The 19635-nt window shown below is 43.8% G+C and overlaps 1 protein-coding gene across 1 annotated transcript in view; it reads right to left on the reverse strand.

Annotated features, from left to right (window-relative positions):
• The window catches only part of LOC143773761 (uncharacterized), a 77689-nt gene extending 58339 nt beyond the window's left edge, over window positions 1-19350 (reverse strand). Inside the window, exon 1 of the mRNA XM_077261109.1 lies at window positions 19259-19350. Coding sequence (XP_077117224.1) covers window positions 19259-19293 — 35 coding nt within the window. The 5' untranslated portion in view covers window positions 19294-19350. The remainder of the gene's footprint in view (window positions 1-19258) is intronic.
• Between the last annotated feature and the right edge of the window lie 285 nt (window positions 19351-19635).

The following is a 19635-nucleotide window of genomic DNA, read 5'->3' on the forward strand; positions in this document are numbered from 1 at the left end:
TGGGCCAAATGAAGTTCAAAATTGGTAACAGGAGTAAACAGGCAGCACTGCTTTGTTCAGTGGAGGAGAAAAGCAAGGAGCGGCAGACTCCGTTAGTAGGCCCAACCAAACTAGTAGGCCAAATGCATTTTCATATTCTAAATATAGTCCGAAAGTCTGAAGATTGAAGCTCAGCTTTGTTCAGTGGAGGAGAACACCAAGGAGCGGCAGACACCGTTAGTAGGCCCAACCAAACAAGTAGGCCAAATGCAGATTAATATCTGATATATGCTGAAAATTGAAGCTCATCTTTATTCAGTGGAGGGGAAAAGCAAGCAGCGGCAGACACCGTTAGTAGGGCCCAACCAAACTAGTAGGCCAAATGCATTTTCATATTCTAAATATAGGCCGAAAGCCTGAAGATTGAAGATCAGCTTTGTTCAGTGGAGGACAGCTGTATTGAGTGGCGCAGACAGGCACAGTAGTAGGCCTAAAATAAAAAAGTAGGCTCAATGCAGTTTAAAATGGGTTACAGGGGTACACAGGCAGCATTGGTTTGGTCAGCGGAGGATGATTGCAAAGAGTGGCGCAGACTTACTAGGCCTAAAATAAAAAAGTAGGCTCAATGCAGTTTAAAATGGGTTACAGGGGTACACAGGCAGCATTGGTTTGGTCAGCGGAGGATGATTGCAAAGAGTGGCGCAGACTTACTAGGCCTAAAATAAAAAAGTAGGCTCTATGCTGTTCTAAACTGGTAACAGGAGTAAACTGGCGGCACTGCTTTGTTCGGTGGAGGACAACTGGCAGAAGTGGCTGACACAGTAAGTTGGCCAAAATAGTAAAGTGGGCTAAATGTCTGCAAAAAAATGTTCCTAAATAAACAGGTGGCAAAGCTAGGTACAGGGGTGGGTTTCTCTGCTGAGTAGCAGACAGTGGTAGTTCGCGCACAGTATTCACAGGTCTAACTGGAGGGCAGGGCCCCTGTATATTTTTACTATCATCTATCATTTCAACAAATTTGTATTGGCAGTGCCATTGAAGGATTTAACAGCACAGACTAAACAGTGGTGGAGCAGTGAGAGGTAAGTTTTGCAAGTGGTAGAGCACTGTTTGAGCTGGGGGGGCACTCTCTCGTAGGCGGCGGTACTGGCCCAGGGCCCCTCATATTTTACGACGGTGTGTCTGACGTTAGGTGTGCACCACCACCGCCAGAGACACTTCATTGTACTATGAGGGACCCTGTGCCAGTGCCGTCGGCCAAAAGTGGGCACACCCACCTGTCCACTCAAACGGCACTCGCAAGGGTGCTTGCGCCAAGTGGTGACCACGGCCCCGTGGGGGGAGTCAGCCCATTTAGGGAGGTGTAAAAATGGCCTATGGTGGACATTCAGCAGCTGCAAATGGAGGAATTGGAGCGGTCAGTAAGAGGAGTCCAAAAGCAAGACCTTTTAACAGGAAAGCTACGTGTCAGCAGGGGAAGGTGGGGCAAAATAATTAGAAATCCATGATTGGTTCATTTTAATGAAGGTTAGATCATCAACATTTTGGGTAGCCAGACGAGTCCTTTTTTCAGTCAGCATTGAACCAGCAGCACTGAATACTCTTTCTGATAGCAAACTAGCAGCAGGGCAAGCGAGCTCCTGTAATGCATATTCTGCCAATTCAGGCCAGGTGTCTATTTTAGATGCCCAGTAATCAAAGGGGAATGACGTGTGAGGGAGAACATCAATAAGGGAGGAAAAATCATTCGTAACCATACTGGACAAATGTTGTCTCCTGTCACTTTGAATTGATGCAGCAGTACCTGTCATGTCTGCAGTCATTGCGAAATCACTCCACAACCTGGTCATAAAACCCCTCTGTCCAAAGCCACTTCTGATTTATGCACCTCTAACACCTCTGCCATGTTGCCCCCTGCAGCTCGTGTGAGAACCATCACCGCCGCTGTGTGCTGGGAAAGCCTGAACCAAACGGTCTACAAGAGTTGCTTGTTTGGTAGCCAATATTTGCTCAAGGTTCTCATGTGGCATGATATTTTGCAATTTCCCTTTATAGCGTGGATCCAGGAGGCGAGCGAACCAGTAATCGTCATCATTTTGATAATGCAGGGGTCCCTTTTTAGGATACACAAGGTATAATCAGCCATGTGGGTCAATGTTCCAGGTGTCAAATCACTGCTTGTGCTGGGTTGAGGAGCACTTTCTGGCAAATCAACATCACTTGTCTCCCGCAAAAACCCTGTACCTGACCTTGCAACGCCACCAGTTTCTATTGCCCCCTGAGAAGCTCCCTCCTCCCATAAACATTCATCCCCATCATCCTCCTCCTCCTCCTCTTCGTCCGCCACCTCGTCCAGGAGAGTTCCCTGAGCAGACAATGGCTGACTGTCATCAAGGCTTCCCTCCTCCTCGGCTGCAGATGCCTGCTCCTTAATGTGCGTCAAACTTTGCATCAGCAGACGCATTAGTGGGATGCTCATGCTTAGGATGGCGTCGTCTGCACTTACCAGCCATGTGCATTCCTCAAAACACTGAAGGACTTGACACAGGTCTTGTAGCTTCGACCACTGCACACCTGACAACTCCATGTCTGCCATCCAACTGCCTGCCCGTGTATGTGTATCCTCCCACAAATACATTACAGCACGCCTCTGTTCGCACAGCCTCTGAAGCATGTGCAGTGTGGAGTTCCACCTTGTTGCAACGTCGATTATTAGGCGGTGCTGGGGAAGCTTCAACAATCGCTGATGGTTCTGCATACAGCTGGAGTGTACGGGCGACCGGCGGATGTGCGAGCAAAGTCTTCGCACCTTCAGGAGCAGGGCTGGTAACCCCGGATAACTATTCAGGAAGCACTGCACCATCAGGTTCAAGGTGTGAGCCAGGCAAGGTATGTGTTTCAGTTCTGAAAGGGCTATGGCAGCCATAATATTCCTTCCGTTATCACTGACTACTGTGCCTGCCTCAAGATGTACACTGCCCAGCCATGAATGAGTTTCTTGCTGCAAGAACTCGGCCAGAACTTCCGCGGTGTGTCTGTTGTCGCCAAAATACTTCATTTCCAACACAGCCTGCTGACGCTTACCACTAGCTGTTCCATAATGGGACACCTCGTGTGCAACACTGGCAGCTGCGGATGGAGTGGTAGGGCGACTGCGCTCTGTGGACGAGCTTTCGCTTCTGGAGGAGGAGGAGGAGGAGGAGGGGGAGGAGGGGTGTCGAACGCCTACTGCCAACTGTTTCCTAGACCGTGGGCTAGGCAGAACTGTCCCACTATGGCTGTCCCCTATGGAACCTGCATCCACCACATTAACCCAGTGATGGACATGTAATGTCCCTGGCCATGCCTACTGGTCCATGCATCTGTTGTGAGGTGCACCTTTCTACTGACTGATTGCCTGAGTGCATGGACAATGCAGTCTTTGACATGCTGGTGGAGGGCTGGGATGGCTTTTCTCGCAAAGAAGTGTCGACTGGGTAGGTCATAGCGTGGTACTGCGTAGGCCATCAGAGCTTTGAAAGCTTCGCTTTCAACCAACCGGTAGGGCATCATCTCTAACGAGATTAGTCTAGCAATGTGGGCGTTCAAACCCTGTGTACTCGGATGTGAGGACGAGTACTTCCTTTTCCTAATGAGAGTCTCTTGTAGGGTGAGCTGGACTGGAGAGCTGCATATGGTGGAACAAGCAGCGGTGGTGGTGGTGGTGGACATGGCAGATTGAGAGAGGGTTGGCGATGGTATTCTTGATGTTGACCTACATACAGCATTTCCTACCAAAAACCTTGTGATTCCCTGACTGCTTTGGCCTTGCGATGATACCTCCGCATATGCTGCAGGTGGTGTCCTAAACGGTGGGCTTACAGTGAGGGAAGCAATGTATCGTTGCTGACTACCTTCATTCTGAGCGGGTGTACCAATGTAACGGGACGTTTGGTAGTTAGTCCAGGCTTGCAAGTGCATGCTGGTTAAATGTCTACGCATGAACGTTGTATTTAAATTTAGGGGTTTCTTCCCTCTGCTAAAGGTCTTTGAGCATTTCTTACAGATAACTTTGCACTGATCATTCATATCTTGGTTAAAAAATTGCCACACTGCACTCTTCCTACTATCGAATACCTTTTCAGGCATTGCACGTTGTGCTACTTTCACCAGATGGCCACGCTGTCCTAAAACTGGTTTTGTTTTTGACACACGTTTTTGGCCTGATACGGGCCTGCCAGATGAAAGCTGTTGCGATGTTGATGCCTGCTGCAGCTCATCCTCCTCCGTTTCTGAGCTACTACCAGCGGCACCCTGTTCCCCCAATGGCTGCCAATCTGGGTCAACAACTGGGTCATCTATCACCTCCTTTTCAATGTCCTGTGCACCTTCCTCTGTGTCACCGTGTAAGGTGCTATAGCGTTCGGGATGGGGCACCATAGTCTCATCAGGGTCAAATTCTGTCTCAGTACACTGCGAGGGCAATGTAGTGATCTGAGTCAATGGAACAGCATAATAATCTAGCTGTGGCTGTGCATCTGTACACTCCATGTCTAATTCATCTTGTAATGGGCTGTTAACAATTTCCCTTTCTAACCCAGGCACAGTATGTGTAAAGAGCTCCATGGAGTAAACTGTAGTGTCGCCTGTCGCATCCTTCACTTTTGCTTTGGGTGAAGGACACAAGGAAGTGACTTGTTCCTGCCCGGGAGCACCCACTGACGACTCGCTGCTTTTAAATTTGGAACTTTCGGAAGAGGAGGCGAAAGAGCTAGAGGCTGAGTCAGCAAGGAAAGCCAAAACTTTTTCCTACTGCTCCGGCTTTAAAATCGGTTTTCCTACTCCAAGATAAGGGGGCCTTCGAGGCCTTGTGTAGCCAGACGATGACACTGGCTCAACAACTCGAGCCTTAGGTGCTATTTTGCTTTTCCCACTACCACCAGATGCTCCACCACCACCACCACCACCATCATTACCAGCTGGCAATGACCGCCCACGGCCTCTTCCACCAGACTTCCTCATTTTTGGGAAAATGTAACCAAAGTAACAACCGTTATATGGTACTGTAAAACAAGGTAGGTGTATATAAACTTGTTGAGAATTTAAATCTCCCTTTTTTGTGTGGGAGACTGCTGCAAAAAAAAAACAGGCCCACTGTATTACACTACACAGTATAAGTGGCTGAAAGTGGCTGGCAGATATACGCCAAACAGAACGGACGCAGATGCACTTAGTGGCAATATAAATCTCCCTTTTTATGTGTGGGAGACTGCTGGAAAAATCAGGCCCACTGTATTACACTACACAGTCTCAGTGGCAGAAAGTGGCTGGCAGATATACCACAAACAGGACTGCCGCAGATGCACTTAGTGGCAATATAAATCTCCCTTTTTATGTGTGGGAGACTGCTGGAAAAATCAGGCCCACTTTGTTACACTACACAGTTTTAGTGGCAGAAAATGGCTGGAAGATATATATATATATAAAAAAGGGACTGTACTACAATAACAATCTCCCTACAATTATCTCAAGAAAAGTATGGCAGCCAGCAATAAAAAGGACTGCTGCACACAAAAGTGTGGACAAATAAACAATAGAACTGTGCAGAAAGGAGCAACAAGACTTTTGCTTTTAAAAAAGCAGTTGGTTTGCACAGCAGCGTACAAACAGCAATGCAGCTATCAGGCAGCCTTATAAGCTACAGAGCTGATGCACAGAAATCTAGCCTCCACTGTCCCTGCAAAGAAAAGGTGGTGTTGGACAGTGGAAATTGCTACAGCACAAGCGGTTTGAGGGTTAATATTTCCTCCCTAGCAATATCCCTGCTTCTGATGAAGCTGCAGCAACCTCTCCCTATGCTCAGATCAGCAGAAGTAAGATGGCGGTCGGCGTGCACGCCTCTTTAACCCCTTAACGACCGCCGATACGCCTTTTAACGGCGGCCGCTAAGGGTACTTAAACCACAGCGCCGATAATTAACAGCGCTGTGGAAAAAGTGAATAGCGCCCCCCAGAGTCAGATTTTCTCTGGGGTCTCGGTTGCCGAGGGTAGCCGAGACCCCAGAGAACATGATTCGGGGGGTTTTTTACCGACCCCCGAGTTGCGATCGCCGGTAATTAACCGTTTACCGGCGGTCGCAACAAAAAAAAACAAAACGCGATTTGCCATTTAATTTCTCTGTCCTCCGATGTGATCGCACATCGGATGACAGAGAAATAGGGTCCCCGATGGCCCCCGATAGCCCCCCAATACTCACCTATCTCCCCCGGTGCTCATCGTGGCGCCGCCATCTTTTATCCGGGAAAAAATGGCGGGCGCATGCGGAGTGTGCCTGCCGCCCGGCACCCGGAAGATCTTTGGGGTCTCGGCTGCCGGGGGTAGCCGAGACCCCAAAGAACATGACCGGGGTTGGTTTGCACCGACCCCTGTTTTGCGATCGCCGGTAATTAACAGTTTACTGGCGACCGCAAAAAAAAAAAAAAAAAAGCGATCTGTAATTATCTGTTCTCTGATGTGATCGCACATCAGAGGACAGAGAAATAGGGGGATTCGGGGACCCTATCATACTCACCCGGTGTCCCTGGGTCCTCTTCTGTCTCCTCCTGCCGTCCGGCTTTTTCCTCATGGCGGGCGCATGCGCAGTGCGCCCGCCATCTGCTGCCATCTGCCGGCCGGCAGGAGAGACGAGTTGGGGCTAAAATTAGGGTTAGGGTTAGGGCTAGGGTTAGGGCTAGGGTTAGGGTTAGGGCTAGGGTTAGGGTTAGGGTTGGGGTTAGGGCTAGGGTTAGGGTTAGGGTTGGGGCTAAATTTAGGGTTAGGGTTAGGGCTAGGGTTAGGGTTAGGGTTAGGGCTAGGGTTAGGGCTAGGGTTGGGGCTAAATTTAGGGTTAGGGTTAGGGCTAGGGTTAGAGTTAGGCTACTTTCACACTAGCGTTTTTTGGCTTCCGTCGCAATGCGTCGTTGGAGAAAAAACGCATCCTGCAAAAGTGCTTGCAGGATGCGTTTTTTCTCCATTGGCTTGCGTTAGCGACACATTGCGATGGATTGCCACACGTCGCATCCGTCGTGCGATGGATGCGTCGTGCTTTGGCGGACCGTCGGCACAAAAAAAGCTACATGTAACTTTTTTGTGCGACGTGTCCGCCATTTCCGACCGCGCATGTGCGGCCGGAACTCCGCCCCCGCCTTCCGCTGCACCCGTTGTGCGGCGCTTACAACGCTAGCGTCTGTACGTCGGCCCGACATACTGCGATGGGCCGAGTACGATGCTAGTGTGAAAGTAGCCTTAGGCTTCTTTCACACTTGCGTCGGTACGGGGCGGTCGCAATGCGTCGGCCCGATGTACCGACGCACGTTGTGAAAATTGTGCACAACGTGGGCAGCAGATGCAGTTTTTCAACGCATCCGCTGCCCAGTCTATGTCCTGGGGAGGAGGGGGCAGAGTTACGGCCACGCATGCGCGGAAATGGCGGACGCGACGTACAAAAAAAAGGTTACATTGAACTTTTTTTGTGACGACGGGGCTAAAGTTATGGTTAGGGTTGGGGCTATAGTTAGGGTTAGGGTTGGGGCTAAAGATAGGGTTAGAGTTGGGATTAGGGTCAGGGTTTGGATTAGGGTTGGGATTAGGTTACGTTTGGGATTAGGGTTACGTTTGGGATTAGGGTTGGGATTACGGTTAGGGTTGGGATTAGGGTTGGGATTAGGGTTAGGGGTGTGTTGGATTTAGGGTTTTGATTAGGGTTATGGTTAGGGTTGAGATTAGGGCTGTTTTGGGGTTAGGGTTGTGATTATCGTTAGGGTTATGATTAGGATTATGGATCGGGTTGAGATTAGGGTTAGGGGTGTGTTGGAGTTAGGGTTGGAGTTAAAATTTGGGGGTTTTCACTGTTTAGGTACATCAGGGGGTCTCCAAACACGACAGCCAATTTTGCGCTAAAAAAGTCAAATGGTGCTCCCTCCTTTCTGAGCTTTGCCGTGCGCCCAAACAGTGGTTTACCCCCACATATGGGGCATCAGCGTACTCGGGATAAATTGGACAACAACTTTTGGGGTCCAATTTCTCCTGTTACCCTTGTGAAAATAAAAACTTGGGGGCTAAAAATCTTTTTTGTGGGAAAAAAAAATATTTTTTTATTTTTGCTACTCTGCATTATAAACTTCTGTGAAGCACTTGAGCATTCAAAGTTCTCACCACATATCTAGATAAGTTCCTTAGGGGGTCTAGTTTCCAAAATGTGGTCACTTGTGGGGGGTTTCTACTGTTTAGGTACATCAGGGGCTCTGCAAACACAACATAACACCCACAGACAATTCTATCAAAGTCTGAATTCCAAAATGGCACTCCTTCTCTTCCGAGCTCTGCCGTGTGCCAAAACAGTGGTTTACCCCCACATATGGGGTACCAGCATACTCAGGACAAATTGGAGAACAAATATTGGCATCCAATTTCTCTTGTTACCCTTGTGAAAATAAAAACTTGGGGGCTAAAATATCTTTTTTGTGGAAAAAAAAAATATTTTCTATTTTCACTACTCTGCATTATAAACTTCTGTGAAGCACTTGGGCATTCAAAGTTCTCACCACATATCTAGATAAGTTCCTTGGGGGGGTCTAGCTTTCAAAATGGGGTCACTTGTTGGGGGTTTCTACTGTTTAGGTACATCAGTGGCTCTGCAAACGCAACATAACGCCCGCAGACCATTCTATCAAAGCCTGCATTTCAAAATGGCGCTCCTTCCCTTCAGAGCTCTGCCGTGTGCCCAAACAGTGGTTTACCCCCCATTATTGGGTACCAGCATACTCAGGACAAATTGGACAACAACTTTTGGGGTCCAATTTCTCTTGTTACCCTTGTGAAAATAAAAATTTGGGGGCTAAAAAAATCTTTTTTGTGGGAAAAAAAATATTTTTTATTTTCACTACTCTGCATTATAAACTTCTGTGAAGCACTTGGGCATTCAAAGTTCTCACCACATATCTAGATAAGTTCCTTGGGGGGTCTATTTTCCAAAATGGGGTCACTTGTTGGGGGTTTCTACTGTTTAGGTACATTAGGGGTCTGCAAACGCAACATAACGCCCGCAGACAATTCTATCAAAGTCTGCATTCCAAAATGGCGCTCCTTCCCTTCCGAGCTCTGCCGTGCGCCCAAACAGTGGTTTACCCCCACATTTGGGGTACCAGCATACTCAGGACAAATTGGAAAACAACTTTTGGGGTCCAATTTCTCTTGTTACCCTTGTGAAAATAAAAACTTGGGGGCTAAAAAATCTTTATTGTTAAAAAAAATATATTTTTTATTTTTACGACTCTGTATTATAAACTTCTGTGATGCACTTGGGCATTCAAAGTTCTCACTACACATCTAGATAAATTCCATGGGGGGTCTAGTTTCCAAAATGGGGTCACTTTTGGGGGGTTTCTACTGTTTAGGCACATCAGGGGCTCTCCAAACGCGACATGGCGTCCGATCTCAATTCCAGTCAATTTTGCATTGAAAAGTCAAATGGCGCTCCTTTGCTTCCGAGCTCAGCCATGCGCCCAAACAGTGGTTTACCCCCACATATGGGGTGTCGGCATACTCAAGACAAATTGTACAACAACGTCTGGGGTCCATTTTCTCCTGTTACCCTTGGTAAAATAAAAATTTGGAGGCAAAAAATCATTTTTGTAGAAAAAATGCGATTTTTTTATTTTCACGGCTCTACGTTATAAACTTCTGTGAAGCACCTGGGGGTTTAAAGTGCTCACCACACATCTAGATAAGTTCCTTAAGGGGTCTAGTTTCCAAAATGGTGTCATTTGTGGGGGGTCTCCACTGTTTAGGCACATCAGCGGCTCTCCAAACGTGACATGGCGTCCGATCTCAATTCCAGCCAATTCTACATTGAAAAAGTAAAACGACACTCCTTCTCTTCCAAGCTCTGCGGTGCGCCCAAACAGTGGTTTACCCCCACATATGGGGTATCGACGTACTCAGGAGAACTTGCACAACATCTTTTGTGGTCTAATTTCTCCTGTTACCCTTGTGAAAATAAGAATTTGTGGGCGAAAAAATCATTTTTGTGAAAACAAATGCGATTTTTTATTTTCACGGCTCTACGTTATAAACTTCTGTGAAGCACTTGGGGGTTCAAAGTGCTCACCACACATCTAGATAAGTTCCTTAAGGGGTCTACTTTCCAAAATGGTGTCACTTGTGGGGGGTTTCCACTGTTTAGGCACATTAGGGGCTCTCCAAACGCGACATGGCGTCCGATCTCAATTCCAGCCAATTCTGCATTGAAACAGTCAAACGGTGCTCCTTCACTTCCAAGCTCTGCGGTGCGCCCAAACAGTGGTTTACCTCCACATATGGGGTATCGGCGTACTCAGGAAAAATTGCACAACAAAATTTGTGGTTAAATTTCTGTTTTTACACTTGTGAAAATTAAAAAAAATGGTTCTGAAGTAAAATGTTTGCAAAAAAAAGTTAAATGTTCATTTTTTTCTTCCACATTGTTTCAGTTCCTGTGAAGTACGTAAAGGGTTAATAAACTTCTTGAATGTGGTTTTGAGCAGCTTGAGGGGTGCAGTTTTTAGAATGGTGTCACACTTGGTTATTTTCTATCATATAGACCCCTCAAAATGACTTCAAAGGTGATGTGGTCCCTAAAAAAAACATGGTGTTGTAAAAATGAGAAATTGCTGGTCAACTTTTAACCCTTATAACTCCCTAACAAAAAAAAAAATTGTTTCCAAAATTGTGCTGATGTAAAGTAGACATGTGGGAAATGTTATTTATGAACTATTTTTTGTGACATATCTCTCTGATTTAAGGGCATAAAAATACAAAGTTTGAAAATTGCAAAATTTTTAAAATTTTCGCCATATTTCCATTTTTTTCATAAATAATCGCAAGTAATATAAGTACAATATGTCACGAAAAAAAAAAATAACAGAATCAGCGGGATCCGATAAAGCGTTCCAGAGTTATAACCTCTTAAAGTGACACTGGTCACTGGTGGGGACCGAGACCTATGTCATCACGCTGCCCACACTCTGCATCCACCTTCATTGGCTGAGAAATGGCACTGAAAGCGTCATACGAAACGCGACTTTGGTGCGAAGATCGCCGACAGCATGGTCGATCCCACACTGGGATCGGGTCGGGTCTCATGAAACCCGACTTTGCCGAAAGTCGGCGATTTTTGAAAATGTCCTATCCATTTCGCTCAACCCTACTCAGAACAGCTCACAGCCATCACTGGAGCGTGGCTAGAAGGATACAGAGTACCCAGATGATACACCAAAGACAGTTTGTCATTGTCCCTGGGCAGTTTGGCACACATGTGCAAATACATGCTGCTGTGCCTGTGCAACGACCGCACAGTTGCTCGTATTGCTAACAGTGCTGATTATAAGGTGGCCACCCTGCTGGATCCCCCCTACAAGAACAACGTAACATCATTACATCTGTCACTGAAGTGAACTGCATGAATACAAGTATATGCTGGTAGAGAAACTAATAATGGCTTTCCCATCTGACAGCAGAGGCTCAATGAAAGAACAAAGCAGAGGCAGCAGAGGAAGTCGCCGAACACAGCTGGGGCGTTGCCACTACTTCAGAAGCCCAAGTTAGTATGGTCGAAATTTGGATTAACCTTTCGAGCACGCCATAACATCTGCACCACCATCTCATAAGATCTGTATTAGCAGGAGACAGCATGACAACAAAATGTTGTGAAGAGTACCTGTCCACATGACTCCAAGTAGTAACTTTTGGGTCTGAGTTTGTCCTTTATGCCTCTGAGGTGCTGGTCTGCCCTGCAACATATGTTCTGTTTGAACGTGTATTTAGCACACCGGGGGGGGGGTGATAACAGATTGGCGCATCCAACTGTCCACAGTCAATGTAGGGAAGCTAACATTCCTTAAAATGAATAAGGTGTGGATCTCCCAGGACTTGTCCATACTTCTGAATGACTATACAACTGTACTAGCCGCACCCAGCCAGTATTCAACTCTATTTACAACTCTTCTCATTTGGATGCCTCCTCCACAAATAAACAACACAAAAACCTGTGTTAGCTACCTCCTACTCTGCCTTTTCCACCTACACTGCCACATCCACCTCCTCCATCTTCTCCTTCAGTTGGATTACTCCTCCATTGCCTTTTCCATCTATCCTGCCACGTCCACCTCTTCCTCTACTTTGACCTATGCCTCATGGTTCTAGATTGCTAATTTTATTTTTGCTAAATCTAGGTTGTTTTAACTCAGTTCCCTAAAATAAAGAAAAAAAAACTGAAAAAAAACCACTCCACTTCCTCCTCCTCCACTTGGACCTTCACTTCGTGGTTCAAGATTGTTAGCTTTTATTTTTTTATTCTATGTTATTTTAAGTCATTTGTCTATCTAATTTTATTTGCAGGGAAAATGTCCTGCTCTTATCCTCATTTAGCTTCCTCTTGCAGCCATCTAGCCCTTACTATGACCATTGTACAGCCATTTTAAAGCACCAAAGTTCAGGTCCCCACTGACTTGCATTGGGGACAGGTTTGGGGTCAAGTTCAAATACTGAACCAAAGTTTTCACTCTAGTTCGGTGAACCCAAACTTCCGCAGATCCTTTCATCCCTAGTTCTCAGTTTCAGATGTTATTATTATTGAAAATGTCATGTTGACTTTGGATTAATGAGATAACCCACATGTAATATCACTTAATGCAGTTCATCCGAGCAGAGTCCAGAGTCTAAAAAGGTTTCATTGAATACATTTTCTTAGAAGCAAAATTCTTAAATAGTAAACCTTTTGTTTCTGCTCATTGTTATAGGTTTTTCTTTTCTTATTTTGTAGGCACTTTCCATGTTGGCAGGTCAGTGGGGCTGAGTCCTGAGATCCCCATCGATTGCTCATATGAAGGCTGGAAGGTGTGCCACTCGTGAGGCAGGAGTGCATAGCTCACGCCACAGCATGCGCAATCAGAGAGTGGATGCCGTTGAAAGCCTCCTATGTGTGAGCACGGAGGCAGGAGCTGTGCACAGAAGTATGGATAGAATAGAAAGTCTATGATTTTCTATGGAATCCGTACTCCACTCTGTTTGTGTGCTGAGGCAGGAGTTGTGTGCTCACAGCTAAACACTTTTACGGCTTCTCGTGACCGATCGGTAGGGGTCTGAGTTTTGAGACCTGCAGGCATGGAAAGTGCCTATTATAAATATTGCAAAAAAAAAACATTGAAAGATTACTTATTCCATAAGATGGCCATGCAGAATACAGAGGGTTACCTGAATACCTAATTGGCTGACAGCTATTTCTTCTACCCCATGCCGGTCATACAGACACATACTCCTCATACATGCCAAGCCTATATGTGTTCTCAATTGAGAGAGAGCAATAAGCCACTGCTAGACACAGCTCATATTTCCTGAGTGAAAATGAAGAATTGATTGTTTATAACCAAAATGTGTGATCTTTTCTTTTTCTGTCACCTGTTGTCGGAGGAGAGTTAAGGCACCCACATACAATTAAGGTACCTTCACACGAAACGACTTTACAACGAGAACGACAACGATCCGTGACGTTGCAGCGTCCTGGATAGCGATATCGTTGTGTTTGACACGCAGCAGCGATCTGGATCCTGCTGTGCCATCGCTGGTCGTTGATTAAAGTTCAGAACTTTATTTGGTCGTCAGATCGGCGTGCATCGTCGTGTTTGAAAGCGAAAGCAACGATGCCAGCAATGTTAAACATGGAGCTAACGACCTGTGAGAACGATAAGTGCGTCACCGCTACGTCACAGGATCGCTCCTGCGTCGTTCTGGAGCTGCTGTGTTTGACATCTCTACAGCGATGTAAACAGCGACGCTCGGTTGTCGTTCTCGTTGTAAAGTCGTTTCGTGTGAAGGTACCTTTAGTCTTGTATAAATCAGCTAGTTCAAACAATGTTCTTCATAGACACCTTTAACCTAGAAGATCTTCCACCGAGATAGAAGTACTCTGTTTCCTGTCACTGCTGTGAGAGGCTACAAATCATAATCCCGAGGGTTGGGTAGAACTGAACAGCTTTAGACCCTATCAGCCTTTGTCCAAGTGGGTCTGGTGCAGAAGTTTCAATGAGGCTGCACAACTTGAGCCAACCTGGGTTTTAGATCTCGCTGTAGGAAATTTGTAGATGGATGAACATTTGCATCATTTACTTTATATTGTAATTTAGACTACGTGTCCCTTGTGCTGCTAGTAAGTCCATGACGCATTGGATGGCTTTCATTCACCCCATCACACCCTTTCTTTAGTAGCCGGTAATCTCACATGCCTTACTAGCATACATTATTCAGTAGGCCAAGTTTTGAACACAATGGCTGTCACTTTTTTTGATTAGCCGCATTCAACAATTATGCTCAGTGGTCTATTCCAAATTTTGCCATGAGGCCCTAGATTACCACCTCTATCTATATAAATTTCTTTGTATTTAAAGAAAAAAAAAAAGAAAAAAAATGTGTTTAAAAAATACTGTGATATCAAAGTGAGCAATTCATTGGATGGTGCATAAAGAAAAAGATGACATAAAAGGAACCGTGAGATAAGATTAAGTGTTTTAATCCTTCCTTTTTCATGTGTAGTACCGCCACATCTCCAAGTGTCATAAAAGCTAATGTTTAATATAATGAATCAATCACAGATTATTAGGAATTGATAGGACAAATATAATAAAACATGGCAATCATAAACCTAAGTAATAACTTGTGTCCTTATTAAGGAATTTTGGAACCTGATCAATATTTAGATAAAATAGTGTCATTGTTATTCAACTGAAAACACCATGTGGCAGATTTCCACTGCAAAATGTGACTTGTGGAATAAACGTAGCAAAAAAAAAAAAAATCAAGTAAATCTGTGAACCAAATTTTTGAAAAGTGTCTACAAAAGGGGACATGGCTCTTTTAAGGCATGTCAAGTCATGACATTGAATTTGCCACACCAAGAAGTCATGGAAATATGGAGTGACAGGATCAATAAACATGTTAATGATATGAAAATGATGGAAAAATGGAGGGAAATTTTTCAAAGCAGCACGAGTCATGCACAGAAATACATGCACTTACACGCCTTGGCATATTCTAATAATCAGTATCAGTAATAATTATCAGTGAGGTTATTAATGGTGGTCTGAATAATGTTCTGCCATGTTAAATGCACTTGGTAACGCAAATCATCAAGATCCCCTGCTGGCAGCTCCCTTTGCATTTGCCTACCAATGATGTTCCAGTTGTGCTCGACTGGACACAAGTCCAGAGATGCTGTAGCATGTTTAGGGCACCCCGGCTACTAATAATAGCACAAGCAATACGCACACTGGTGCTGTATTGTTGAAAAACGGATCCCAGGTCACTTTGAAAAAATGGCGGTACAACTAGTTCCACAACCAAATCAATGTAATGCCAAACTGCTAATTTATCTGGAATGAAGACTAGAGATGTATGACTATTGTACATTAAGCAACCCTACACTGTAATTATAGGAGTATGACGGGTGTGACATTTTCTTGTGCTGGCTTCTTGATGGTGTTACCGACGTAGTCTTGTCATATTAGAAGAATGATGCATAGTGATTAGTGATGAGCGAGTGTACTCGTTGCTCGGATTTTCCAGAGCACGCTCAGGTGGTCAGAGATTTAGTTTGCTTCACAGCAGCTGAATGATTTACAGCTACTAGCCTGCTTGATTACATGTGGGGATTCCCTAGCAACCAGGCAACCCCCACATGTACTCAGCCTGGCTAGTAGCTGTAAATCATTCAGCTGCGGTGATGAAAACTAAATCTCCGAGCAGTCATAAATAAATACTCGGAGACCACCCGAGCATGCTCAGGAAAATCCGAGCAACGAGTACACTCGCTCATCACTAATAGTGATCCATTCTGTACTGCAAGTGAAATTAGGCACCACATTCCAAGTCTAAGAAGTCAGTGTTACCCAAACTATCAGAAGGAGTTTGCTGACATTGAGCTATGAGACAAATGTCCAGGCTACTGGGGTTCCATTGTTCCATTGACCTTAAGCCACGACTCTCAAAGGCTATCATGATGCAGAGCAAGGCAGCAATAGAAGCTGGAATGGAGGTCTATACTCTTCATCGATGAGTCCCATTTTTGTATAGTAGTCTAGAATGCATTAATAGCTAAAGACTGGTCTGGAGACCACGTTGGCAATGCCATGAAGAGACTTGCATGAGAGAACTTGAAAGTGTTTCAGGAGCCAATGAACAATGCTCATGCTACTGTGAGCACCTTGTGTGGCCTAAACGTGCTTCCATGACCAGCAGCATTTTCTGCACTTGTCTCACATCAAGCATATATAGGATGCTATTGGTCAGCAATATTGATCGGCAATTGTGGTCGACAATTGCAAAGGGAGCTGCCAGCAGAGAATCTTGATGATTTAAGTGCCCAACTGCGTTTAGTATAGCAGAACATACCTCAGACAACCATTAAAAGCATAATTAATAGCGTGCCATGGTATGCGAGTGTGTGTATTTCTGTTTTGAAAATGTTTTTCTTTTTTTATCATTTGTATATCATTAACATTTCTATCAATTCTGTGATTTTCATAACTCTACAGCTTTTCCATCTTGGTGTTAGCATTTCAAGGTTGAGGAGTGTACAGTGTCATGCCTTGATGTGTCCCCTTTTGAATACACTTTAAAAAAATGTGCACATATTTAGTGGTGTGTGAAACTGGTTTGGGAGCTGAGCTTTCTCTATACATGGTTGAAACCTAAAACACTGATCAGCGAACAAGTAAGCATAGATTCTGGTCCCTAGGGTCCCTTGAAATACTTACAAATATGTAAAAAAATGGTAAATATAAAAAAAATTAAGAAAACTCTCAAAGTTCACGTCATCTCCATTCTCTCATTTCACAAAAAAACATATTTGTTACTGCCACATCCAGAAAAGATTAATCTTTCAAAATATAAAGTTATTTGTTTATCATAGCATAGACCATAATTAAAATTAAAACGGTCTGCATTGACAAAAATGCAGTAAAACAGCTATCAAAAATGTGTTTGTCCAATAAAATCTACAGCTCATCCAACAAAAATAGTTCCATCGATGTCAACAAAAGTTATGGGTGTCAGAAAATAGTGACGAAACGCACTTTTTTCACTATTAAAACCAATAATATACATACTGTATAAAGGAAAACTGTATACATTCAGTATTACAGTAATTGTGCCGACCTGCAGAATCACATTACAAGGTCATTATTAACACACAGTGAATGCTGTAAAAGCAAAACCCGAATTGCCTTTTTCATTATTTCACACCACATTGTTTTTTTCCAATTTTTCAGTGAACAAGACCTGACAAAAAAAAAACTTATGACTCCAAGAGGACAGAAAAAAACGTTCAAACTGGAAAACTGACCACAGTGTGTATGGGTCAATGGAATATTTTGGTGCAAAGTTTGGGCTGCATAGAGGAGGTAACGCTATATAATTTTTAGGAGTTGAGCTAAATCTATCATTTAATACACCTTGTTCATTGTCTCATAAATAATGCACATATAACATTATTGATAAGTCTCTCCCCCACATCTACAGTGCCTTGGGAAAGTATTTGGCTCCCTGGAACTTTTCAACCTTTTCCCACATATCATGCTTCAAACATAAAGATACCAAATGTAAATTTTTGGTGAAGAATCAACAACAAGTGGAACACAATTGTGAAGTTGAACGAAATTTATTGGTTATTTAAAATTTTTGTGGAAATTCAAAAACTGAAAAGTGGGGCGTGCAATATTATTTGGCCCCTTTACTTTCTTAAAAGTACCTCCTGCAGGGGCCCTAAAACCAGCCATTTCACCAACGTGTACAGCTAGGTCTTTCATGGTATGGTTAGATCATCTAGAAAGGTTGAAAAGTTCCAGGGAGCCGAATACTTTTGCAAGGCATTGTATATCATTTTCAGTATTTCAGAAAGACTATTTCAAACTATTTACCTAGAAGTGGTCAATGGACTTGTATGCAAATAACTAAATTATATCTAACATTATGACTTCTATAAAAGATAATATATATTTATATATATTATGGTAGATCGACTCACTTGGCTGCTTAAAGAAGTAGATATCTTTTTGTATCCCTTTCCTGTTTTATACAATTCAACTACCTTTGCCTGTAGTTCCATTAACAATTTTTTTGCTTTCCCCATGACTCACAATCCAGAAACGTCAGTGGCTGGATGAACAATGCAAGAGTCTGTCTGGATCCCAGAAAGTCACTCAGCTTTTATGCACAAACACTAATTACAAGCAAATAAGTCACAGGTGAGGATGTTACCTTTAGTAGACAGTCAAACCCATTTGTGTCAACTTCTGTGCATGTTATCAGACCAAAATCACCAGGGTATGTGAACTTTTGATCAGGGTCACTTGGATGTTTTGGGTTGTGATTATGATTTAAAAATCAATCAAATCAATTTAACCACTAACCATGAGTAGAGAAAAAGTTTTGGTGTTATCATTCATATTCTCTGAAAAAAGGCCAAGTAAGCAAAAATTCTGCCAGGGTATGTAAACTTTTGAGCAAAACTGTATACTGTAAGGTGGCAGCTGGACAGGTTGTGGATGGGAAGTATGTGTCCACCAGGTGCCAGGCCTTGGTGATGTGGAACCCGGAGAAGCAGGCTCCAGCATGTATAGTGCTGAGAAGTTCTGAAGTCAGAGGAAAAGACTCACATTTAAACGGCTGAGCCCGTGTGTTATATGGACTTGCTATTTTTCTGTTTTGTTCAGTGATACCTTTGTTTACCTGGAAGAGGCTATCTTATTTTTTAACACTGACGGTTTATGACCGATTGTATATTTTGAATCAACGAACTACGTCCCATATGTGACCCAGTGTCTAACACAGAGTCGATCCCTTACTACATATGTATATATATATAATTAAATTATGTATGCATCATCACTATTATGATTATTATCACTAGTAGCAGTATTATGTTAATATTGGTACAGCATCAGCAATACCATGCATTATCTTCTTCCTGGAATTCTTCTCTATTCTATAATTCTTTAATGAAGTTATTCTTTTGTTGCTAAGCACAATTATAAATGAAAGCTCAATGAAAGCCTAGTTTGATTAATCTTGCATTAAGAGACAGCTTTTCTTAGTGGAAAGAGGCACTCGGCGCTGGAGAGCTATCCAAGTCTTTTAATTACACTTTTTAGTGATGAAGCAGTTTGCACCCTATTTAATTCCTTTGTCAGCAATGAGTTAAAATTCATGAGCGTCCATGCCTTTGAATACTTACTCTAGTGCTGCTATTTTCTGCGCCAAGCTAGCCATCACAGCGAAGAGTCGCAGGTCTGTTAGGCCATCTGTTACATAATAGTCCACAATCTCTAGAATCTGGAAGAGAAGAGATGGCTAGAGCCGAGATGATGAAGGATTGAACAAGAGCAGATTGCTGCTCAGCTTGGATAGCGAGATAATGAGCTCTGATTGTTGAAAACACAAGCTACATTAGCATAGTAAACAAAACAAGCCTTAATATTAAATCATCCAAGTAGCAGCAATCATCAAAATAGATTACATGTGCCACTCATGAACGAGGCACCTGAAAATGAAAGCTTTGCATGATGTTTTATAGTATGATTACACACCCATAAATTACCCTTACAAACCACC

This window comes from Ranitomeya variabilis, chromosome 5, assembly GCF_051348905.1.
Source record: "Ranitomeya variabilis isolate aRanVar5 chromosome 5, aRanVar5.hap1, whole genome shotgun sequence".
In the NCBI taxonomy this organism is placed as follows: Eukaryota; Metazoa; Chordata; class Amphibia; order Anura; family Dendrobatidae; genus Ranitomeya; species Ranitomeya variabilis.